This window comes from Copadichromis virginalis, linkage group LG7, assembly GCF_057382275.1.
Source record: "Copadichromis virginalis isolate Kocher_CV1m ecotype Utaka linkage group LG7, C_Virginalis_male_GT1.1, whole genome shotgun sequence".
Lineage (NCBI taxonomy): Eukaryota > Metazoa > Chordata > Actinopteri > Cichliformes > Cichlidae > Copadichromis > Copadichromis virginalis.
In genome coordinates, this window is record NC_140624.1 from 30,385,940 (window position 1) to 30,411,178 (window position 25,239).

At 43.8% G+C, this 25,239-nt stretch overlaps 1 protein-coding gene across 1 annotated transcript; it reads right to left on the minus strand.

The window, feature by feature from the left end:
• Positions 1 to 502: 502 nt before the first annotated feature.
• On the minus strand, positions 503 to 24,913 carry LOC146705313 (NACHT, LRR and PYD domains-containing protein 3-like). The gene is made up of 7 exons (XM_085462953.1): positions 24,790 to 24,913; positions 12,267 to 12,549; positions 10,105 to 11,914; positions 9,843 to 10,016; positions 8,510 to 8,683; positions 8,183 to 8,338; positions 503 to 3,279 (listed from the first exon to the last, which is right to left on the minus strand). Exons 2-7 carry the CDS (start codon positions 12,538 to 12,540, stop codon positions 2,028 to 2,030), a joined length of 3,840 nt encoding a protein of 1,279 aa, XP_085319079.1. The 5' UTR covers positions 12,541 to 12,549; positions 24,790 to 24,913; the 3' UTR covers positions 503 to 2,027.
• Positions 24,914 to 25,239: the final 326 nt, after the last annotated feature.

Here is a 25,239-nt window from a genome sequence, read left to right on the forward strand (position 1 = left end):
CAGTTTCTGTCCTAATTTGTAAAACTATTAAACAGTATCTGTTACTTCTGGAACAGTTTCTGTCCTAATTTCCCTACCAAACTACCTGAGCCTTCAGCTCAATATCCAGGGACTCAAACCCAACATTATTACTTTCATATTTCTTCAACTTCATTAAATACTCTTAAACAACTTTAACTGCATAACACCCGGTGATTCTCATCAAAATCAAAACAGACACCCACCAGCAACGTCAGTGAGCAAACTTTTAATTTAATGCAGCCCAATTTGGCACAATTTGGGAATCAACTCAACAGGCAGTGCCTTACCTTTAGAAGCACCCGCGGAGCTCACTCACATCAGATCCCTGGTCCGTGCCTGTCCGCTCGACAACCTCAGACCGTCCACACCTCGCACGTCCACCCCAATACCACAGGACGAGCCCCCAAAATGTTATGGTTCAAAAATATTGGAGATGGACACCAGAGGAAAAACCCACAATAACAACACTGGTCCGGTCGGGTTGAGTCAAACGATGATTTAATGATCACACACGTGGGAGATGGACACTGTATGCAGACAGTCTCAGATCTCATCTCAAAAAACACATTTCCATAGTTTTATGAAATCAGGGTATTAGAACGCCCCCTCATGCGTAGTGACAGGTGTAATACAATCAATGTTGACAATTTTATTTAACACAAAGAATAACATTGTCTCCTTCCCGAGGGCAGACGCTAACTGCCCCCCTTCTCCTGGAACCGTCTGTACCCTGCTGAGACACAACATGGCAGCTACAAGGACTCTTTCATTTATTAAGACCATCAGTGTGTATTGCTCTAAATCAAGTATATAATATTAAATGGATATTGCTGGATCAGCTACTTCTACTTAAAACATATTAAAACATGACTAAGCACAAAATCACCAAGAATGACATCTTATAAGTGCTGTGTAAGCGCGTGCGGCCTTCCAAGCTCAAAGCCTTTGCCCTCCATAGATCAGCCAGACTCGCGCTGGCTGTAGCTTTTAACCTTTAATTACCTTGAGCACAACTCTAGAATGAGCAACAAACTGCAATGTGTATGGAATGATCATGGTTACATCTGCAATGGAAAATCATGTTATTATTCTGGTACCTGTAAGAAAGATCAAATTAAAGTTATCACCATCACTGTAATGCAAAGAATAATATAAGATCAAAAACCTCAATTTATGCTTAATGCAAAGCTGGTTATATACTTCTAAGGAACTAATAATGACATATTAAAATATTAAATGATAATGAGAAAAACATCCCCTCCTTATTCTACACATGTTACTTTCCCAGAACCACTTTACTAACACTGAGTCACCATGAGAGGAGCAGCAGAAACAAGCTCACACTGACAACTTTAGAACAACATTAGAACAACGTGACAGAAACACATGTATTTGTGAAGAACACAGAGTGACTTTGTGTTTAATTTGTGATATCAGGGAGGGAGCTGTTCTCACACACTGTTGTACTGATCATTAAACAGCAGGTGGCGACCTCACTTCAGTTAAAGCACAGTCACAGAAACACACTGTGGGCTTCATATATTCGTGTAAAATTATAGCTGCTGTATCATTTAAATTTGGGATACTTTTTGACGTTTTGATTCGGACAGGGGGAACAAATTGCGGCAGGATCAGCTCAGATCGTGCTCCCAACGCAGGGGAAACCAATTCTGCAGGGGAGACCTACCTTGGCACTTGTGCAGGTGAAGCCAAAGGGAAGATGCTTCACCGTATTTTCTAGTCTTTGGCTTGGAAGAAAGTTGGTTTGGAAACATACTTGGCAATGCTTCATCTCTTGCTTTGCGTTTGTGTGTGAGCCCTGTCAAAAACCTGTCAATTACGCTAGCATTGTCCAAGCGTTCTTTTTTTTTTTTCATACCGCCCCACCCGCCCCTGCAATGGCTCTGCACTCACCCCTAGGGGGCGGGCCTCACACTTTGGGAACCTCTGTGTTAAGGTATTAAAAAATATCACACTGTTAAAAAACAAATGAATGTGAACCTTCTTCAGTCCATTTTTAAATATTTTCCCAGCTGCTGTTTGAACCGCAGAGCTGCTCTGGTTCCTTCATCCACTCTGCTTCTCATCTCCTCCAGTTTCTGGACCTTCTCTGTGTTTCCTTTCTCCTTCATCTTCTCAATCAGGAAGTCCAAGTGGACAATGGAAGATGCTGAATCAGCTTTCAGAGCTTGCTCATCCAGTTTGACAACAAGTTTGTAGGACTCATTTAATAACTGTGACTCATCTGCTGTCTGTTGGATAATTTCCTTTTCAGGGTTTCCCAAAAGATTCTCTATTCTTTTCCTATAATTTTTATTTTTCTTCAGACCTTCTGGAAACTGTTTCAGTTCAGTCAGGCCACATCTATCTTTCAGATTTTGGATGCAGGTCGTCAGTCTGATTCGTTCATTCAGAACTTCCACAGATATCATCAGTCTTTGAGCTGTACCTTTTTCCAGAAAGGCTGTGAACTCTCTCATTCCTCTCTCTGTTACTGTCCATGCAAATTCCAAACTAATTTCGTTTTCCTCTGTTCGCTCTTCATGCTGGCAGCTATTAAACAGGAAGTGAACAGGCTGATTCTTCTCATTTTTGGCACATTTAATGTTTGCTGCTTCAAGAGCTCGAAAAGCATTTTTAGGACGTCTTCCATCTGAGTGTGTGATCAGAGCTACAACATTTTTCTCCATGTTTTCTCCAAACAGAGACATCACTGAATCAAAGACATTTATCGCTCGGTCACTCAGTCGATAATCTGACATTTTCATCACCAATCCCAGTGCATGAACTTCATGAACTCCATTCTCTGATCCAAACAAGTCCAATAATTGCTGACTGATGATGTCATGTTTAATCCCTCTGGTGTCTCCATATCCAGGAGTATCGATGATGGTCAGAGAGTAGGGAAGAGTTTTATCTTCAAAACCAAAGATCTCGTACACGATCACATCTAATGTCTGACTTTCTGCCTGACTTTTCTTCTCCTCCTCTACGATCTGAAACCAGACTTCATCCTCCCACTTCACTCCCATGCTGTAGTTAAACAGAGAGTTGATCAGAGTAGATTTTCCAGCTTCTGTTTCACCTACAAGTAAGATGGCTTTATTTGGCTTGTTTGGATTTTTTTCACCAACAGTTATTCTTGTCAGAGTTCCAAACTTCTGTTTTTTTGTTCTCAGCTGGTAAACAGCAGGAGGTCCTGAACGGGTCAGATCACTGTTGGAGATGATGTCCTTGTACTTTGAGATGTTACTTGTCCTGCATAAAAAGCAGAGTTTCAATCAGAAGTTACAATCGAAGTACAATGTTTTTGAGTAGTCATGTCTGTGCCTCTATTATCTGTATTACTTGCAGGATTTTAAGGCACCTGTATTTCAGTACTGTGTCAAATTACAGCTGCTGTTAGTGATGTGTCGGTCGCGAACGAAACAGCTCTTAGAGTCGGCTCTTTGAAGTGAACGACACGAGCCAGCTCCTTATTGGGAGCCGTGTTTTTTTTTTTCTTTCTTTCTCTCACCCTCTCTCTCGCGCTTTTTCACTTCACTCCGCACGCGAGCCTTGTGCTTGCGCTGAGCAGAGGGGGGAGGGGCGGTAGTTAAACTCGCAGTAGCACAGGAACAGAGCGGCAGGGAAAGAGAGAGAAAAAGAGCCAGGGACAACAACAAGGGACAAATCGTCACATTAGAAAGGTATGGTAACAGTGTTGCCAACTTAGCGACTTTGTCGCTATATTTTTCAGACTCCTTTAGTGACTGCGGTAATGCAGTCATCTAGCCATCACAACTTGCCTTTTTGTTAAACCCGCTCAAACCCTAACACTTGCTCATTTTTCCTGCTTCTAACATCAGATTTGAAAAGGAAATTTTCACTTGCTCTACTAACAGTAGTGATGGGATTTCCGGCTCTTTTAAGAGAACCGGCTCTTTCGGCTCAGCTCACTAAAAAGAGCCGGCTCTTCAGGTTGTTTTGTTGCTTTAATTAATTTATTATTAACAATAATATAAAATTATGCACAAAAGGAATTACTAATGGAAATAAAAAAGTGGTTTTATTTATATATGTTTATATATAAATATAGGCGGTGCCCCCTAGAGACAAAGCACGTTCAAACTCCAAAACACATTTCTAGCGTTAACTGAACTTCCAAAACAGAGCTACCTAGATCACTTAAATTACACAATTGAAAGCATATGTGTATTGTTTGTGTATTTATACACAAGCACTCATATATATTCAAATAATTAAAAGAAAAATGTTCATTTAGAAGGAGTCCTATCGGGCTTGGTTAGCCTGTGGAACTACGGAGGCAGCTGACAAGGTATCGACAGGCCAAGCGGAATGCGGCTCGGGCAGTGGCTGAAGCAAATACTCGGGTGTGGGAGGCCATGGAAAAAGACTTTTGGACTGCCTCGAAGAGATTCTGGCAAACCGTCAGGCGTCTCAGGAGGGGAAAGCGGTGCTCTACCTTCACTGTGTATAGTGCTGGCGGAGCGCTGCTGACTTTGACTGAGAAAATTGTCATGCGGTGGAAGGAATACTTCGAGGACCTCCTTAATCCCACTGACACGTCTTCCGAGGACGAAGCAGAGTCTGGGGATGAGGGGAATGACCTGCCAATTTCCGGAGGCGAGGTCACTGAGGCAGTTAAACAACTCCTTGGTGGCAGAGCCCCTGGTGTTGATGCGGTCCGCCCCGAGTTCCTGAAGGCTCTGGACGTTGTAGGGCTGTCCTGGTTGACACGCCTCTGCAATGTTGCGTGGAGATCAGGGGCAGTACCCCTGGACTGGCAGACTGGGGTGGTGGTCCCCAAGAAGGGGGACCGGAGGGTGTGTTCCAACTACAGGGGGATCACACTCCTCAGCCTCCCTGGGAAAGTCTATGCCAGGGTGCTGGAAAGGAGAGTTCGTCTGCTAGTCGAACCTCGGATACAGGAGGAACAATGCGGTTTTCGTCCTGGTCGCGGAACACTGGACCAGCTCTTTATCCTCTCAAGGATACTTGAGGGTGCATGGGAGTTTGCCCAACCAGTCTACATGTGTTTTGTGGACTTGGAGAAGGCATTCGACCATGTCCCTCAGGGTGTCCTGTGGGAGGTGCTGCGGGAGTATGGGGTGTCTGGCCCATCACTACGGGCCATTCAATCCCTATACAACCATTGCAAGAGCTTGGTTCGCATTGCCAGCAATAAGTCGGACTCGTTCCCAGTGGGTGATGGGCTCCGCCAGGGCTGCCCTTTGTCACCGATTCTGTTCATAATTTTTATGGACAGGATTTCTAGGCGCAGCCAAGTGGCGGAGGGCTTTCACTTCAGTTGCCTCAGAATCTCATCTCTGCTTTTCGCAGATGATGTGGTTCTGTTGGTAGTGACCGAAAGAACAAGATCGCGGATACAAGCGGCGGAAATGAGCTTCCTCCAAAGGGTGACTGGCCTCTCCCTTAGAGATAGGGTGAGAAGTTCAGCCATCCGGGAGGGGCTCAGAGTAGAGCCGCTGCTCCTCCACATCGAAAGGAGCCAGGTGGTTCGGGCATCTGACAAGGATGCCTCCTGGGCGCCTCCTGGGTGAGGTGTTCCGGGCATGTTCCACCGGGAGGAGGCCTCGGGGCAGACCCAGGACACACCGGAGAGATTATATCTCTCGGCTGGCCTGAGAACGCCTTGGTGTTCCCCCGGATAAGCTGGAGGAGATGGCTGGGGAGAGGGAGGTCTGGGCTTCTCTGCTTAGGCTGCTGCCCCCGCGACCCGGCCCCGGAAAAAGCGGATGAAGATGGATGGATGGACGTTCATTTACCTGTTCCTACCACACACCAAACCTGGTCGTTGGTACTTTCTGGCTTGTGTAGCCCATAGGTAACAAAAGCTCAACACTGCCCCTAGCATCCTGGAGCACTTCTGTTATCTTTTGTACGTGTTTTGGAGTTTGTACGTCCTTCGGGGCTTGTATGTGCTTCGGAGTTTGTACGTGCTATGGAGTTTGTACATGCTATGGAGTTTTTACGTGTTTTGGAGTTTTTACGTGCTTTGGAGTTTTTACGTGCTTTGGAGTTTTTACGTGCTTTGGGGTTTGTACGTGCTTTGGGGTTTGTACGTGCTTTGGGGTTTGTACGTGTTTTGGAGTTCGTTTGTGTTTTGGAGTTTGTACGTCCTTTGTCTGTAGGGGCCACTGTAAATGTACTTTATTTAATCACTCCACATAAAATGTAATAAATAAATCATATAATACAAAAACCAACTATTCACATTTCAACTTTTAACTATTTACATTTTCATCTTTTTCCTTTTAAACAAATTTAAAGTGAAACAACACAAAACACTGCAAACCACAACGCAATTAAATATAAATTAAAATATGAAAAAGAAAAGAAGATGCATATTCTCTGTCATAAGGGCCTGCATGAATAAACTTTCTGAATCCTTTATCATCCACAACTGAAAATAGTTGTGGATGATTACTATACCTCTCTAATGTGACGTTGTTGTCCCTGGCTTTCTTTCTCTCTCTTTCCCTCCCGCTCTGTTTCTGTGCTACTGCCAGTGTAACTACTGCCCCCCCCCCCCCCCCCCGCCCTCTTCCCAGCGTAAAGCACAAGGCTCACGTGCGAGTGAAGCAGAAAAAAAGTGCGAGAGAGAGGGTGAGAGAAAGAAGGGGAAAAAAAAACCCACGGAGCCGGCTCACGTCGTTCATTTCAAAGAGCCAGCTCTAAGAGCTGTTTCGTTCGTGACCGACACATCACTAACTAACAGGTGCGATGATAAAGTGATAATGTTATTAATTTCACCTGTCAGTGGCCACGATGTTAACTTTTGATAAGTGTACACTGACTTTATAAAACACTGGAAATTAAACTCTAAAAGCTAAATAAGTGCAAACTTGATAAACTAAATCTTACTTCATGTAAGGTGGTCACATGACAAATTTCACACAGAAATGTGGAAGGTCTTTTTTATCAGAGCAAGAAACAGTGCCTGAGGGTGTTTAGAAGTCTCTGCTGGCACTGTGACTGAAACTCCCTAGGTGTATCAACCCTCTGGGGTCGACGGATGCGCCGGCGCATCAAAATCACATGACCAATTTAAGACGACACAGCTACAAGATGAAGTGACTCAGAGTCTCCATTTGAACTTGGGTCGAAAGCTATATACCAGTTTTTGAATTGTGTCGATGGGCCACGTAACACCAGAGTTATGATAAAAAATACACGCACCGTTTTTTCCTGAACAAAACAGTGGTGTTTACAGTGGGAAGAACGGCGTTTTCTATGGACAGCGCTAGCAAACACTCTCTGATTGCGAGTGAAAAAGGAGAAAGAAAAAACACCCCTTCCCTATTAGTGTTACAGTTTACCATGTCAGCCAATCAAAAAAATGAAATGGCAACATGTGGCACTTGGTTGTCTAGGGAGAAGGGGAAGTTTTAGGAGTGACACCCGCGACTGAAAGTGGGCGAGCGAAAGAAAGAGAGAGAGCGAGTTTTCATATGTGACACATTAGTGACGTTTAGCGTGTTTGGAGGCTATAGTTAGTGTGTTGTGTAGTTATTGTTTTGTATTGTGTGTCAGTTATACTGCTGAATTTCACATTTTCTCAAAAAAAACCATAAAAGGCAGATTCCAGTGTAAACGCTGTTACTGAACACAAACTATTTTTTTTGGACTGGCACAAATAATTTGTGTGCCTTCTTATTTGATGCAGAACACCTGATTGTTCTGTAAATAGTTTTAAATGGTCATATAAAAAAACGCCTGAAGCTTTGGCTGAATTTTTAGGTAAATAGTACCATATAACTTTGTTGTTTGCAAAACTTGTGCATAATTTTTAGAAATGTACAATTTCTATTTGCATTTCAAGTTATGAAAATGATTCGTTAAACATGTTTGTGGGTTTTACAGTAAAAAATATACCTTTTTTCTACTCTGATTTTTAATTTTTTGTCTGAATTTAGATCAATTGTGCTAATATAGTATGTCAAAATGAAAAAATAACTCGTATTTCAGATATTTGAGGTTGTGCTGAAAATAATGATACCAAACAAGGCAAGATAAACATCTTTTAAAGGTGAAATATAGAGGTAAAATCAAAAGTAGTCAAAAACGGCCAATTCTACCCTGGAACCCATAGGGTTAATTGAGAATGCAGAAACATTCAACAGATGTGTAATCTCACCAGACAATGGTCTTTGTAGAGCTTTCATGCAGGTTTTTTCCTGACAGCCACAGCTTGTTGTTACTCAGGTCCAGCTCTTTCAGACTACATGACTGGGAGCGGAGAACTGAGAACAGATCATTACAGCTTCTCTCTGATAGGTTACAGTTACTCAGCCTTAAACAGAGCAGCAGATATAACAACACATTACAATCCATTTATGAAATATTTGTGGTAAACAATCAGTAACATTTACTTGCCGTACATGTTGCCATAGTGTCATATGTTCTAATGCTAATAATCTAATGTAGCAGTGTTAAACTTCTGATTAAACAGCTGAATCCTGACCTCAGAGTTTCCAGTTTACAGTGTGGATTCTTCAATCCAGCTGAGAGAAGCTTCATGCCTGAATCCTGGAGCTTATTGTTACTCAGGTCCAACTCTCTTAGATTGCAGGACTTGGAGCTGAGAAGGGAACATAGAGGTTCACAGCTTCTCTCTGACAGATTACAGCAATTCAGCCTTTAAAACAGAAACAGAAGGAATGTAAAAAAAAAACAAAAAAAAAAAAAAAACAACTCATCGCACACACACTCACTCATGTAGCCAACTGAGGAACTAAACAAAAATTTCACACAGATGTTAATGATACTCTTGATACAGATGGAATGTAAATGTAATATGAGTAAAAGCAGAAAGCAATATTTTCCAAATCATTTACTGATTAAATTAAATTAAAAAATAATAAGACAACATATCAAATATTGGATCCAGGACATGTTATTATTTTTTGAAGTCGGGTATTGTGTTCCAGTTATGAAGCATGTGTACTTAAACATTTAAAATTTCTTTGCTGAACCTTCTGTCAGTAACTGTTGGCCTCCTCCTGAATCCTTCAAAGTGTATTTGGAATGTATGATTAATCAGATTTGTCAGTATGTTAAAAAAAAAAAAAAAAACTATAGTCAGATTTGAAAGTGCTGTGATCTGGAGATGTGTAGAGCAATAAAAATTATTTAACCCTGAGCTCAGCCTCACAGGATCATGCTTTCAACCTACATACCACTCTCAGTGCATGAGTATCACCATGTGGTGGTAGTACCCTATAATTTAAAGAGTGACTTTGGTCAGCTGCTAATGTTGATTTTGCTGATGCAAGGTAGACTGAAATGAACAGACTACAATAGACTGTTGATGATTTATGCAAGTATGTGTTTACATTTCTTTCATTAGTTGTCAAAAATAGCTAATATCATAGCTATGTTATGATATTATGATATCATAGCTATATATGTAACATTATAGTAATTGTGCTTACTCTGCTTATGGTTTACCTGGCAAACGCATATGTCAAGAGGCAGTAATAAGATAAATGAACCAGTTAGTTCAAAACCCCTCTGTATAGGAGCTACTGTGTTGATGATTTTTATATATTTCCATTCCCATTTAGTGCCTATATGTTTTGGAATTTGCATGTATTTGCATACAAGTAATAATGTGTTGAATATGCCTTGTTGTTTTTCTGACATTTGCCAGGACTTTCTGATTCCTGATTGGTTTGGAAGTTGTTCTATTGAAGTGTGCCAAGAGTAAATGTGCTGCTAAGAAAATTATTCATCTCACGCTTGCTGCTTCTCTTAGTTAAGAGAGCATTAGTACCATATAACTTGGTCTGACAAACCTGACAGTTTGCAGTTTACAGTGTGGATTATTGAGTACTGCAGAAATCAGCTTCACTCCTGAATCGTGCCGTTTGTTGTTACTAAGGTCCAGCTCACTCACACTGCAGAACTGGGAGCTGAGAAGTGAACACAAAGCTTCATAGCTCCTCTCTGAGAGGTTACAGCAACTGAACCTGAAGTGAAAAAAGAAAAACTGTAAAAGTGATATTGTTTTCTTTGGATAAAGGGGCACAACAATTCAATACATTTCCTTGCACTTACAGAGCTTTGTTAGATGCTTCAACCACTGGCAGCAGACCTAGAAAAGCCTTTTCTGAACCAGAGTATTCCTTCAGGTCAAACACAGTCAGATCTTTTTGGGATGACAATATGATGAAGACCAGAGCTGACCACTGAGCTGGAGAAAGGTCATCTAAGACTGTACCCGATCTCAGGAATTGCTGGATCTCCTCCACTGGAGAACCATCCTTCAGCTCATTCAGACAGAGGAACAGGCTGATTCTTCTCTCAGGAGATGGATTTTCTCTGACATTCTTTTTCACAAGTTCTACTATTAGCTTAATGGTCTGTGAGCTACTTCTTGTTTGCAGCAGGTCTTGTAATAGAGGTTTGTTGGTCTGCTGTGAAAGGCCCAGGAGGAAGCGAAGGAACAAGTCCAGATGTCCATCCAGACTCTTTATGGCTTTGTCAACAGTTTTACTGTAGATTTCTGGTATATGTGTTTGGCTGAAAACATTTCCAGGTCTCTTCAAACAAGTCTGTGATTGAGCCAAATTGTCTTCAGTGATAATATCTGAGACCACAAACAGAGCAGCCAAAAACTCCACTACACTCTGATGGACAAAGCTGAACACTTTTTTCCTGCCCTTCTTCAGCTGATGATCCTCTTTAAAGAACCAGAAAAATGCATTTGAAAGCTTTAAGGGTTCTGTGAAAGTGCTTTCATCCTCTGTTAGTTCTTCACTGAAGATCAGGCAGCTTTTCTCCAGCTGGTTAAAAGCCAGTTTTCCAATCATTTTAATGCACTCAAGGCTTTTTTCTGGGCCATATTTTTGCTTCAAATTTCTGATCTGAACATTCAGGAACTCTGTGTAAACCTCAGTCAGGGTCTCCGGCAGATCTCCTCTCTCTTTGCTCTTCAATACCTCCTGCAAAACTGTAGCAGTGCTCCAGCAGTAGACTGGGATGTGGCACATGAAGTGGAGGCTTGGTGATGACTTGATGTGAGAGATGATTCTGCTGGCCTTCTCCTCATCTCTGAATCTCTTCCTGAAGTACTCCTCCCTCTGTAGCTCCGTAAACCCTCGGACCTCAGTTACCATATCAATAAAATCAACAGAGATTGCTTCTCCAGGCCATGTGGTCATCCAGATACGAGCGGAGGGAAGCAGGCAACCTGTGATGAGGTTTGTCAGCAGCACATCCACTGAGGTGGACTTGGTCACATCGACAGGTAGTTTTTCTGTGGCAGTGAAGTTCAGCTGAAGGCAACTCTCATTCAGTCCATCCAACACAAACAGAAGTTTGTATTCACTCTTTTCAAAGTTTGAGTTTCCTGATGTCTGCAGTGTTGTGAAGATGCTGTTAAGCTCCTCCTCTTTGATGTGCACACTTTCAGGGATACACATGTGGATGAGTTTGGCAAAGCTGTACTCTTTGTCCTTTTGCAAATTCAACTCATTAAACATGAAGGGAAATAACAGATCTACATCCTGATTGGTTCTTTTTTCAGCCCAATCCAAAACAAACTTGTGCACCAGGAAGGTTTTACCACTTCCTGCTTCCCCAGCAGTCAGCACAGTTCTTATATTCTTTTTAATGCCAGAAGGATGTATGAAGATGTTGCTAATTTCAGTTCCTGCAGGCCTTCCAGAGGCCATTTCAATCTGCCTGAAGTGACTGGTGGTGTGTGTTTCTCCTCCAGCTGTGATGTACAGATCAGTGTAGATGTCATCCAGGTTCTTTTCATCTTTCTTTGATGTCCATCCTTCTTGTTTGCACATAAACCTGACCTGAAGATTTGACTGAAGTTGTTCTTTGTAACGTGTTATGGGCCGTGGAGACTTCACATCTGTATGACATGAACATGTAAAGAACAAAGTTTTAAACTTCCATTCCACGCAGACTTAATAAGTAAAAATCGTTGTGTTTTATTTAAATAAATCTGTCACTGCCAGTTTCAGTAACATAGCATATTTCATTATGTGTAAATCAATGTGTCTACCAAAAGATAAAAAAAACATTTTAAAAAACTGAGGGTCTACAGTCTCTTAAGGCGATTAAAAAGTTAACATATACACATAAATCCACTCTTTGCATTTTCAGATTGAAGTTATCTGCCTGTCACCTGCAAAATCAGCCGTAAAGACCAGTCTGATCCTGAGTGATAACCAGACGACATGTGTGGTTCTCCAGCAGTTTACCTTGTGCTGTTGTGCTGATGGTTGATAATCGCTCTGTCAGATCATTTCTGCTGATCTTTGTTAAAGTTTTCTTCACCACCTCCAAAGACTGCTGATTGTAGGTCTGTACTATCTTATCTACTGTTTCTGTCCTCTTTACATTCTCCAGATGACTCTTTGGGATAAATGGGAGGCCATCCAGGTTGTGTGGCTGCTCCAAATACCACTTGAAGTCACTGAATTCTTCATCTCCCAACTCTTCCAGTGTCCTCAAAAGCAGCTCTTTACTGGTCATTGTTTCCTCCTGAACAAAGATTATTTAAAAAAAAACAAAAAAAAACAGTTTCACTCATATGTAGGATCACTTTTAAACCTGCAGTTTTCTGCATGTATCCTAAACTGCTGTTTTATAAAAAAAAAACCCAAAAACAATAAATACTTGAAAACTGGAAGAAACCATGTGTTTGTAAATAAGCTATTAAATTAGAACATTTATGATGCCTATAAAAAGCATATCGCTCCCCTTGGACAGAGTTAAAGTCAAAATATATACAGCAGGTTACACTGTACAGTGAAATTCAGAAATGTTGCCAGTCACCTTTTAACACACAAAAATATTATAAAAATTCTAATAAAATAACAATTAAGAAATTTACAACAGAAAGTGCAAGAAATAAATGTGACAAAAACAAAATGAGTGAGTTACAGTGAGCACTATTTCTACCACTAGATGTCTATCGATTGCAGATTACAGTAAATTTGAGTTCTGCTTTTTTACCCCTACCAATTAAAGCATGGTCCTAATACTGTTTGTCGCAAAAACACACAAACAAATAAATAAACAAAAACATTTAGGAATAAATAAGGACAAAATTGATACAATCTACTAAATATTTTGTGGTAAATGTTTCAGACTGGATCCGCTGGATCCTTTGTCATAAGTATTTCTATAACAATGATGCTGAGTTGTTCAGAGTTGGCTGAACTTTTCTGTCGGTAAGCACTCCAGTTAGCTAGTGTTAGTGAAACTGTCTATGAAATGTTATTGTTGGACTCGGACACTTTGTGAATAAACTGTCATACGATGTGACAGGTGACATAATGTCAGCCTATAACCACAGACAGCTACTCACAATAACTAACTGTGACAATATCAGGAATAAATAAGTATTTTTATGCAATTTTTGTGTTAGAGCCCTGACTTCAGTGCAGGAGGCTTGAGGCAAGGCTTTCCATGGTCGAGCAGCCACATCCAAGTTTAATATGCAACTTGTCAAATGCATCGGTGTAAAGCTCACCACCACTGGACAGGACTGAGTTTGGTGTGGAAGAACTTGACTGGTCTGCACAGAGTCCTGACCTCATTCCAACAGAACACCTTTGGGATGAATTAGAGAGGAGACTGTGAGCCAGGGCTTCTCATTCAACATTAGTGTCTGTCCTCATTAATGTGCTTCAAAAATTCCCATAAACACACCTAAACCTTCTGGAAAACCTTCCCAGAAGAGTTATAGCTGCAAAGGGTGAGACGGCATCATATTGGATTTTATGGATTAAGAATGGGATACCTTTCAAGTTATATACATCTGAAGATGGACGAGTGAATACTTTTGGCAATATAGTGTATGTTGTCAGTCTCTAGCCACAAACATAAAACATGAGTACAGAACAGCAATGTCCATCTCAAAAAGATGTGATTAGCATCTGGATATCCTCCTCACCTTAAGCCTCATCTCCTGAACTGGGCATAAAAATGCTGATTTATTCCCAATACTGTCGTAGGTACTTATTGCCAGCAGATTAGACATGCAACCCTCTCGTTTCTGGACAGCTGACAACATGCCAGCTAAATAATAACAGCTGTTTATAACCCATAATTATGCTAGCTAACATATATAGCTCAAATAGCCTAAAACTCAAAATTTCCCTTTGATAATCAGTTTAATTATATTCTCACATCATGTGAGAGTTTATTTGCTACATGTTTAAATCCAACAAAGCTAGATATATTAAGTAACTTAAAAAAAATGTTATTTGAATGAAACTCCAAAAGATTTCATGACTGGACTAAGCACACAAATTTTCAAGATCCTAGCAACACCCCTGTCTTAAAGACATCAAGGCCTGAATAAACTAAATTGGCCTTAGGACTCTCAGGAATATGGTGACTAATTAGATGCTTTCTCTGGGTGGCATTAACTTGGCCTCCAGTAACACTGAGGAATCTTGAAGTCATTTCTGACCAGGACGTTTTTAAAATTCTTCCTGCACAGTGTGTCTTAAACACTCAGGCCCCATCTTATCTTAAAGATTTTACTGTACTTTATTATCCTAACAGAACACTTCACTCTCAGACTGCAGGCTTACTTGTTGTTTCTAGAGTATTTAAATGTAGAATGGGAGGTAGAGTCTTCAGTTTTCAGGCCCCTCTTCTGTGGAACCAACTCCCAGTTTGGATTCAAGAGAAAGACACTATTGTGGAGGTAAACACAGACGGCACGAGAGCTCTCGATAAACATTGCTCATTTATTACTCATCACCACAGAACTGAACACTTTCCCTCCAAAACACAGCAACAACACTTCCTGAGAACTGGGTGTGAGTGGAGCCCTCCAGTGGTCCACCACACATGCCCCCCCCGAACACCCAGTAGGGTCATCCCCTAGTCCAGAACCCTTGCTTTAATTAAACGTCCAGAACGGCTGAACCGGGGAGGTGGAGAGCTGGCGGAGGGGAAACAAGCCTGAGGGCCAGGCTGGCACAGGTGGTCAGGAAAAACTGAAGATAGCTCGGGCCCCGCCAGGTGGGGGGCGCTCCCAGAGGAAGAAGCATGGTTGTCCAGTCCAGTGGAAGGCGAGCGGCCACGGCGGGGGGCCTGAGCCGGCACCACCTGGTCATCCAGAAGCACATGTGCTGGTTTAAGTCTGTCAATAGAAACAGCCGACCCCCAAAATCCAAAAGGAAATGCTTCCGGCCCGGTTGAATAACCCGAAAGGGGCCGTCATACAGTGGACGCAGCGGAGGCCTATAAGCGTCATGCCTGACAAAAACAAACTGCGAAGAGTCCAACGACCTCGGAACAAAGGTGTCAGGCACACAATGGTGCACTGGGCCAGGAAGAGAAAACGAGTCTCTTGGGGGACGGAGAGACAGCACAGAGGGAGCGAAGCACGGGGGTGGGCTCTCAGGCAAGAATTCCCCGGGGACCTGGAGGGGCTGACCAAGGACAAGTTCAGCCGGGGAAACCCCAAGGTCTTCTTTAACTGCGCAGCGCAACCCCAGTAAAACCCATGGAAGGCGGTCAACCCAGTTGCCATCTGTGAGAGAAGCACGGAACGCAGCCTTAAGCGACCGGTGGAAACATTCGCACATCCCGTTGGCCTGCGGGTGGTACGCAGTGGTGCGGTGGACCTTGACCCCCAGGCCGTCAGCCATGGCAGACCAAAGCTCGGAAACGAACTGGGGGCCCCTGTCTGAGGTAATGTCGGCTGGGGGACCGAAACGCGAAACCCACGTTGACAAAAATGCCCTGGCCACTGCTGCTGCTGTAGTGGACGCCAGAGGCACTGCCTCAGGCCAGCGGGTTGTGTGGTCCACTACAGTCAAAAGGTGCGTGAAACCTTGTGACTGCGGCAGAGGACCAACCAGATCCACATGCACATGATCAAAACGCCTCCCTGGAACGCGGAAGGATTCGAGGGGCCCCTGTGTGTGCCTATGGATCTTAGCGCGTTGGCATGGGATGCACGCGGCTGCCCAGTCTTTCACCGATTTACGAAGGCCCGGCCAAACGAACCTAGAGCTGACCAGCTTGATCGAGGCCCGGACGCCTGGATGAGAGAGGGCGTGTACGGAGTCGAAAACGCGACGACGCCACGAAAGGGGAACTACAGGGCGTGGACGGCTGGTGGAAACATCGCAAAGCAGGCTAGGCCCGCCGTTCCACACGGGTCTGTCCTCCAGTACAAGGCCCGTTTGCGCAGACCGAAGGGCAAGGACGTCCGGGTCGGCCTGTTGGTCAGCGGCCATAGCCTCAAAGTCTATGCCAACATAAACAGGAGAAACCAGCACGCGGGATAGACAGTCAGGACTTACCAGCCACGTGCTGAATGTCAGTTGTGAACTCGGAAATGGCTGCCAACTGGCGCTGCTGACGCCCGCTCCACGGATCAGAGACCTTGGACATCGCGAATGTCAAAGGTTTATGATCGACGTACGCGGTGAAGCTCCGACCCTCGAGAAAAAAACGAAAATGCCGTGTGGCGAGGTGTAGGGCCAGCAACTCCCTGTCAAAAACGCTATATTTGCGCTCACTGTCTCTAAGCGTGCGACTAAAAAAAGCGAGCGGTTGCCAGACACCGGAGACCCGCTGTTCTAACACTGCGCCCACTGCCACATCCGACACGTCGGAGGTCAACGCAATCTCCGCCGACGGAAACGGGTGGGCCAGCGGGGCCAGCAGGGCGGCGTTTGCCAGCGCGGTCTTGGCCCCAGAAAATGCCTGGATGCGTTCAGGGAGCCAATCAATCGGGTCCTTAGCTGTTTTACCCTTCAAGGCAGCATAGAGAGGCTGCAGCAGGTGCGCAGCTCTTGGGAGAAAGCGGTTGTAGAAATTGACCATCCCCAAGAACTCCTGCAGCGCTTTAATGGACGCAGGACGCGGAAAAGCCGAAACAGCCTGGACCTTGTCTGGCAACGGAACCACACCGTCAGCGGAAATGCGGTGGCCCAAGAAATCCAGAACCGGCAAGCCGAACTGGCACTTGGAGGGGTTGACGATCAGGCCGTGTGCCGCCAAGCACTGGAAAACCTGATGCAGATGGGACGCGTGCTGACTCTCAGAGCAGCTGGCCACCAATATATCGTCAAGGTACACGAAGACGAAAGGCAGCCCGCGCAAAACAGAGTCCATCAACCGCTGAAAAGTCTGGGCGGCGCCTTTCAGGCCGAACGGCATGCGCAAAAATTCAAACAGGCCGAAAGGGGTAATAACGGCAGTTTTGGGGACGTCTTCGGCGCGCACGGCAACCTGGTGATACCCCCGCACCAAGTCAATTTTAGAAAAAATCTAGGTGCCGGCGAGGTGGGCGGAAAAATCCTGGATGTGGGGAATGGGGTAACGGTCATTCTCCGTGACATTATTCAAACGGCGAAAATCCCCACACGGCCGCCACCGACCGTCTGACTTGGGCACCATGTGTAGCGGAGAAGCCCAGGCACTATTCGAGCGCTGCACTATGCCGAGGCGCTCCATTGCGGCAAACTCTTCCCGAGCGACGGAGAGTTTCGCGGGGTTGAGGCGGCGCGCGCGTGCGAACACCGGGGGACCGACCGTCGGAATATAATGTTCAACCCTGTGCTTCGTTGCCGTGTTCGAGAAATTAGGAACAGTCAGTGAAGGGAACTCCAAGAGCAAACGCTGAAAAACATTCCCTGAAGTCACTAAATTAGCCCGATTCAGGGGCTCGATGGCGCGAGTGAAACAGGGCATTGAAGAAAAAGACAGTGCATCGATTAAGCGTCTGTTAGCGACATCGACCAGCAGGCCATGGGCACAAAGAAAATCAGCGCCCAAAATAGGTACAGAGCTAGCGGCAACAACAAAGGTCCATTGGAAATCCCGGCCATGAAAACAAACAGTCACGAACCTTTCCCCGAACGTTGCGATGGGAGAGCCATTAGCCGCAATAAGCTGCGGTCCGCAGCCCGCTGCTAAACTGTCGGCTCCGGACGGGGGAAGGAGGCTCTTCTGGGAGCCGGAGTCGACCAGGAAACGTCTCCCAGAGCGCGAGTCTTCTATGAAGAGCAGTTTTTCTTTGTCACCAGCAGTCGCCAGCAGTTGCCAGCAGTCGCCAGCAGTCGCGGCCGCTACGGCGCGCTGGCGGGGTCCATGTCCCAGGGTCGGAAAAGCGCAAGGCGGCAGGCAGCGGCGCTCTCCGGTGCCAAAACGCTGATGGTAGAAACAGAGCTCCCGTCCTTGGTGTCGCTGTGCCGCGACCTTTGCCGTCAGCGAAGGATCGGGTACGTCGTGGCAGGTCACTGGGGAAGTGGAAGGCGCCGCCGGCGAGGCTGGAACTAGGTCGTGATCGTGGAAAGTGCGGGTAGCCAGGAGAATACGATCCGCGTCCTCAGCCAGGGAGCGATAATCCTTCATGCCCAGAAGCGGAGAGTTGGCGAGGCCGGCTCTCACGGCCGCCGGCAGCTGTCGGAGGAAGATGTGGGCGAAGAGGAATCCCCCGTCGTCCGGTCCGAGAAAGGATAGCATGTGCTCCATCAGTTCGAGAGCCGTACCGCCACCCAGGCCTGAGAGGGAGAGGAGCTTCTCGGCTCGCTCTGCGTCGGTGAGGGCATAGCGCCGAAGAAGCAGCTCCTTAAGGGCGGCGTACTTCCCTCGGGTGGGTGGGTCCCGGAGGAGAGTCAACGCATGACGGGTGGCTAGCGGGTCGAGAGAAGCCACCACATGGTGATATTTCGTGTCGTCAGCCGAGATGCTACAAAGGGCGAACTGAGCCTCCACGTGCACGAACCACGACGGGGGATCGTGAAGCCAAAAGTCCGGCAGCTCGAGCGCCACAGCAAACGTAGCTGCAGCCGGAGGCAGAGGGCTGGCGGCTGCTGATGCATCCAGAGCGGAGTCAGCGCCACCATCGGACTGCAGCATGTTCGAGTCAGGGGTCACCAATGTGGAGGTAAACACAGACGACACGAGAGCTCTCGATAAACACTGCTCGTTTATTACTCATCACCACAGAACTGAACACTTTCCCTCCAAAACACAGCAACAACACTTCCTGAGAACTGGGTGTGAGTGGAGCCCTCCAGTGGTCCACCACACTATCTCTACTTTTGAGATTAGGCTTAAAACTTTCTTTTTTGATAAAACGTATACTTAGAGCTGAATTATGTAAAGCTGAACCAAAACGTAGTTATGCTTGTATAGGTTCAGGCTTCTCATGATGCATTCACCACTTCCCCTCCATTCCCTTCTTTTCCATCCTGATGTGTTTACATGCCACCACTGAACATCCTTGAATTTTGTCTTCTCTCTCCTAGAGAGAGAATAATGTCCCCTCTGTCTATTTGGGGGCAACTGGTAGGTGCAGTGTGTTCGATGGCAGTCACAGATGGATGCTGTTCACACATTTAATGGGCTGCTTATGATAATGCAGTATATCCAGGCACATGCAGAGGGGGGAGTGGAAGGGGTTGATCACCTGCCCCTTTCCTGATGGGTGCCCCAAGTGCCCTTTTCTTGAGGTAAATGTTTATTTATTTATTTTATTTTATTTTTTAAAGTGTGTGTGCGTGTGGAGTCCTGCCTGTGCCCCTCAACAATAATATTTAACTATTAATCACATTTTGCTAAATAAAAGGATCTGGCGTCCATCAGTCACATGACTGCCATTAACTAATGATCGCCCTTGACGCCAGAGCGCACTGGTTACGTACCAGGAAAGAGCTCTCAAAGAGTACGCACATTTTTTGCCGTCTGGGCGGTGCAGAGCTGTCGGAGAAACAGTTAGTTGGGAGACGCAGACTGATGCAACAAAAACCAGTAAGTAGGGTGTACAGCATACACTGTAGTCTATAGCACACAAGAGTGGTAAGCTGGCTTGTGGCAAATGATGAACTGAAACAAATGCGCGTGCTGTGTGTGTAACAGCGCGACAAATATTACCTGTCCTTTAAGTAACTGCACAAGTAGTGCTGGTCATAGCTGCTAGCTAACTGGGTAAGGGTGTCATGGGTCTGTAGCGCTGTCCACTGTTTTAGGGAAGATATTTAGTTTTAAAGTAACTTACAGGGCATTTCCTTGCTTTTCTGGAGGGCTTATATTTCATTAAAAATATTTAATATGCATATCCACATAATTATGGATTTATTTATTATTTAAACACTGTATTTTAAAGAAAATACATTAAGAAATAGATTATATTAGATTTATATTTCAAATAGGACAATATGCTTATTTTACAGCAGCAACAATACTGTATCTCTACAATTTAAACATTTAATAAGCTTTCTGCCTGCACAGAGTGGATAGTCAAACAAATTGAATCATCATAAATACTTTTATGTATTACTTTTGTTTTATGTATATAGATTTGTTGTTTTTATTATTACTCATGATATAACATTGTCCACATATGTACTGTAAGGACAATGTGTCCAGACTTGTCCTTAGAGGACATGTTTAGCAGCTGTGTGAGGCTGCTAAAGGCAGTGGATCCCTCACCAGCTGGAATAAAAAAAGTACAGGTAGCAATAACATATGTAATAGTTTTTGCATTGCAGAGTTATTCCAGTATAAAAAACAATAATAAACACAATTGCAATGTTTTGGTTCTACAACATTTTCTATCATTACTTTCTTGTGGATTAAATGGAAGAGTTTTTAAGTGTGGATAATTAAATAATAGATGGATGCAATAGCAAATTGTGCCTTTTTCTCAGATTCACGGCGAGTGGAGAGTGATAGCTGAGATGAGGAGATGGAGGAAGAGAGGCAAAGAGTGATTCACAGGAGGAGCCTAGTTTATTTCTCACAGTTTTGTTGCCTTGTGGTTCCAAGCGCTGTCACCAATTTTTGCATTTTATTATTATTTCATAACACTTGTTTAATCAGCGACCATTTCTCCCGTGGACTTTTTACAGTCTACAGTCTCAAATCAACACAGCCCTGCCTTCCAGCACTATCAGCAGCAGGAACAGCAGCAACACGTCAACAGCAACATTGTACCCCATCGGGTAAAACATAGGCTATGTTTGCTTTGCATTGTCCCCTTGAAACTTGTCTGCACACTTCTCTGTGTGAGTTCTTATGTCCAGCACAGGTTTATACCTGTCACACACGGTGGACTACAATCACTTTATGAGATTACTTAAGTTTCAGTCATTATGCTCCTACTTCATCACCTTCACCCTGAGCTGCTCTTTCACTCTGTCCTCTGCAACAGGATGTGAGGATTTCTTAATGCTGCTTCACTTCAAAAGAAACAAAATGCTTTGCAGCGAAGTTTCAGTTTGAATTTTGATTTGATGTTTCATATTAATGATTTCACTTCCACACTGCCACAGCTCTGCCCGGCTATCATAGAAAATGTAGTTTAATACATATGAATTAAAGATTTAGTGTTCAGATCCAAGCTAGAGATAGGACGTTTCACTTACAGTTCAGTTAATGTCCATCACAGCAGCAGGCGCCCTGCATCAGGATAAACCCAGTGAGGCTCCTGCACAGGTACACAGGTGTTTTAGGTAATCGCAGCTTTTTCTCTGTTTTTTGGTTAACTGAGAATAAGATGGTCGACACTGACGTTTCAACACTCAGCAGAACTTCCGAAGGGCGGACGTTTCGAAACACAGCTCAGAAGTGTGGTTCAAAACACGATGGTCACATGACCGTGTGCCTATGGACAGTGGTCACATGTCCGTGGTTTCAAACATAAAAAACATGCAGAAAGTTTGAGTTTGAGTTTTGAGGGTTTTTTTCTGCTATATGGGCAGAAACTGAAGGATTATTCCTGCTCATTCACACACACATCCTCATATACAGGAGATTTATTTCTAACTGTTCTCAGTTTTACTCTCTCTGACACCTCAGTGTAAGCACACCCTCAGACTGTAGCAGTAATAAATTAATATTATTATTATTATAAAGAGTAAAGCTAAAAAAAGTTTCATCCTCTGCTGAGGAATGTGTTTACTCAGGTTGATTAGATATCTGTCAGTATGAAATGGGCGGATGTGATTGGTCATAATTAACCCAGATGGGGGCGTTAAAACGAAAACACATCGAGTCTTTTATTGAAGTCTTTATTATTGAGTTAATTGAAATTTAAAAAAAAAAACAAAAAAACGAATGGCAGCTTTTTTGTTTAACAACGTGTAAAACAAACGTCATGACCGTGAAGTCCGTGAGACATTCGGGATTTGAGTTTGTTTATTCAGCGCTTCGAAAACCTGAAAAGCTGTGAGGTCATCACCACAAAAACAGCAGCTTTTTTCTCACATTATTATTTCATGTATAAACTGAGTTACTAAACAGCTGAAAACCTCATTCATGTTATTTTTGCCGAGGTTCGCTGTTCACAGTTAGTCTTTAATAATCTGAACATTTTTCTTTCTTGATTTCTGCTGAACATGTCAATCATACCTGATACTGTACAATATAAAGCGCCTTGAGGCGACTGTTGTTGTGATTTGGCGCTATATAAATAAAATTGAATTGAATTGATACCGTCATATAATAAATACTCCTGTTTAGAATTATGCAGGGTTTATTTTTTTGAATCATTGTTTTAAAGAATGACATTTTCATGACCTGACAACAGCAAAGGCTGTCCAAAATTTGAAGGCTGCTCCAAATGCGGCCCACAAATGCGTCCTCCTTTTCCCCAGATTTGAAGGAGGGGTCTGGCGTATCCTTTGTGGCCCACCCTATCACAGGATTCATTGCGAATCGAAGGCTGAAGAATGTTTTGGGGGAAAATGGCAGACAGTCTAAGCGGTCCAAAATTAAACTTCTAAATATAAGTACTGGGTTTTTATGTCACTAAAAATATCCAGTAGAACAGATGTTAGCATAATGAAGAATCTTTGAGTAGGCCAGTTCCTTCAAAGGATGCAGCCCCTGAACTCGGACAGTTCCACACGTCACATCATTGACGTAAATGCGTTTTAAATCGCTGAAAGCAGAAATTCAGCCAACGTGAAGATGATCAGAAACTTTTTTTGAAGTCATTGTTTGAAGGCTTTTGATTGGCCAGCATTTCTTTGTGGTTAGGGTTATATAGCTAGCTTTTTTGGCCTGCTCTTCACAGCACTTCAAATCATTTTGGGTTTTTATGTGTGTGCTTTCATGTGCACAGTGATATAAGTAACCCTGCTTAAAAAAAAAGACTGAAATCTCTTTGCAGGTGAACACGTGGACAGTCTGACTGATCCACTTTGTTTAAACTCTCCAACAGCTCCAGCAGCTCAAAGTGAAGCACGAAACTGTGATCCTGACACAGAGCCCACAGACTCCAGGTTAATGCTCAGCGCCCTGTTTTCAGTCTTTAGATCTTTGCACGATAACAGATTCAAAACCATCCTTCTTTTCATTCACCCTGTCTGTTTTCATTTTATTCATTTCTTATTTTATTATTTTTATCATCAACATCCTTTTAAACATTTTGATGAACGAAGATGCAGAGTCAGGAAGTTTTTTTAAAAGGTTTAAAAACGTAGGAGGAAGTTCTCTGCTCCATCCACTCTTCCTCACTCTTGATTCCATTTTCTGAAAGTCCTTTGAAGTGAATGTTTTCCACTGTGTTGCAGTCTGCTGACATCAAGGTCAAATGGTGGAGAGTCCCAGATGTCCCAGTACGACACCAACTCTCTGCCATCTATAATCCAGTTTTGAGATCCCTTCCCAGACGCCTTAACGCCCACTCACATCCTGGGCCATCTGACCTCAGGAATTCGCATGATAAGGTGGGGCCAGGTTTCACAATGAGCTCACCCGAAACTCTAGCTGATTGGGACCCACACCCAGTTTCACACCTTGGCTCAGGCGATTAGAGGATCATCAGGGGGTCCTTTTGTCCCTCTGTGGGGGGTTACTCCCACTAGGTTTATATCTGGGACTCTCCACCATTTGACCTTAGAACTGAAGAAGCTTCTCGGATGAGAGGTGAAACGTCTTCAAGCAACTTAAAGAAGTCCAGACGCTTTTCTTTGCAAGCTCCTTTGACAATGTGTTATTATTTTCTAACAAAGGAAATGTGCTGATTGATATGGTCTGATATGGCCACGGACCGGTTTATGCTCGACAATATTTTCATGGACCGGCCTTTAAGGTGTCGCGGATAAATACAACAAAATAAAACTAGTACCGGTACCGAAAAAAAAGATTTATTCATAACACACGTGAAAAGACCCAGGAAAACCGAGTTAACGATAAAAACGATAACAAAATAACGCTGAAAACCGATAAAAACCCTGAAAACCATACATTTCACACCTGAGCCTCAACTCTCGCGGCCCGGTACCAAACGACTCACGGACCGGTACCTGTCCGGGGGTTGGGGACCACTGTCTTAAAGAAACGACAGCAGCGCCTTCAATGCTGCACACAAACAGAGCAACAGCGCCCCCTGCTGCAGAACCCAGAACTCCCACTCTGAGCTTTGACTTCTCCAGGCAACCTTCTTTTAGTATTTAGAGAATTCAAACACACACTTCAGAGTCACTTTACTAAGTCAGAAACCTTCCTAACCAAATCTACTGAATCCATTCTCAAATCCATCCAGCTAATTCAGCGTGTGCACATCTTTTTTAATACAGCAGTGAATATACACATGACTGCTGAGAGGGCACCATGCTGACTCAGCCTTAATGGATCCAAATGCAACAAAAGCTGTAAGAAATAAATTGTGAAAATAAATGTCAGTAGTCTGCAGACTTTTGGCAGCATGTGACTGTGTAAATCTGCTGAAGATTAAATGGAATAAAACTGAATGACTAAAGTAAGCTACAGTTCTTCAGAGTTTGTACTTACATGTAGTATTTGAGTAAAGACACTTTCAGGATGCTCTGCTGGTTCTGGATGAAGGTTTGTTCCCGGCTCTGTGCTGGAATATTTAAGTGAAGCTGATCGTTTTACCTGTTTGTGTTTGCTTCATTCACACTTACGTGTAAAGACGTGATATGAATCCGGCCCAAGGTCCGCTCCGCCTTCTTGAAGGTGGGACAGCTCAAAGTTCAGCTGAACACGCTCCTCCTTAAATGAGATGGTCTAATCTGAGCTGCAGGTTCATAGTCCACTTGAAAAAAGCCCAACACTGAAACACTCATTTCATTTTTAAACCTTCTAAGGTTTTTATTCTAACACATCGTTGGTTAGACAGCAGATAAATGCTTTCAGTCTTCACTCAGGAACATTTTACTTGATTGTAATATTTTAATTTAACTAATAAAAGATTTAATAAAAGAAGGAAGTAGCTTTATT

What these genes read in the sequence shown, in the direction of transcription:
- LOC146705313 (XM_085462953.1), bottom strand. Translation starts at nt 12,540, where the DNA reads ATGACCAGTAAAGAGCTGCTTTTGAGGACACTGGAAGAGTTGGGAGAT. An exon ending in CATCAGCACAACAGCACAAG is followed by an intron (nt 11,915 to 12,266) that starts GTAAACTGCTGG and finishes CATGTCATACAG; the next exon opens with ATGTGAAGTCTCCACGGCCC. An exon ending in TGTAAACTGGAAACTCTGAG is followed by an intron (nt 8,339 to 8,509) that starts GTCAGGATTCAG and finishes GCTCTGTTTAAG; the next exon opens with GCTGAGTAACTGTAACCTAT.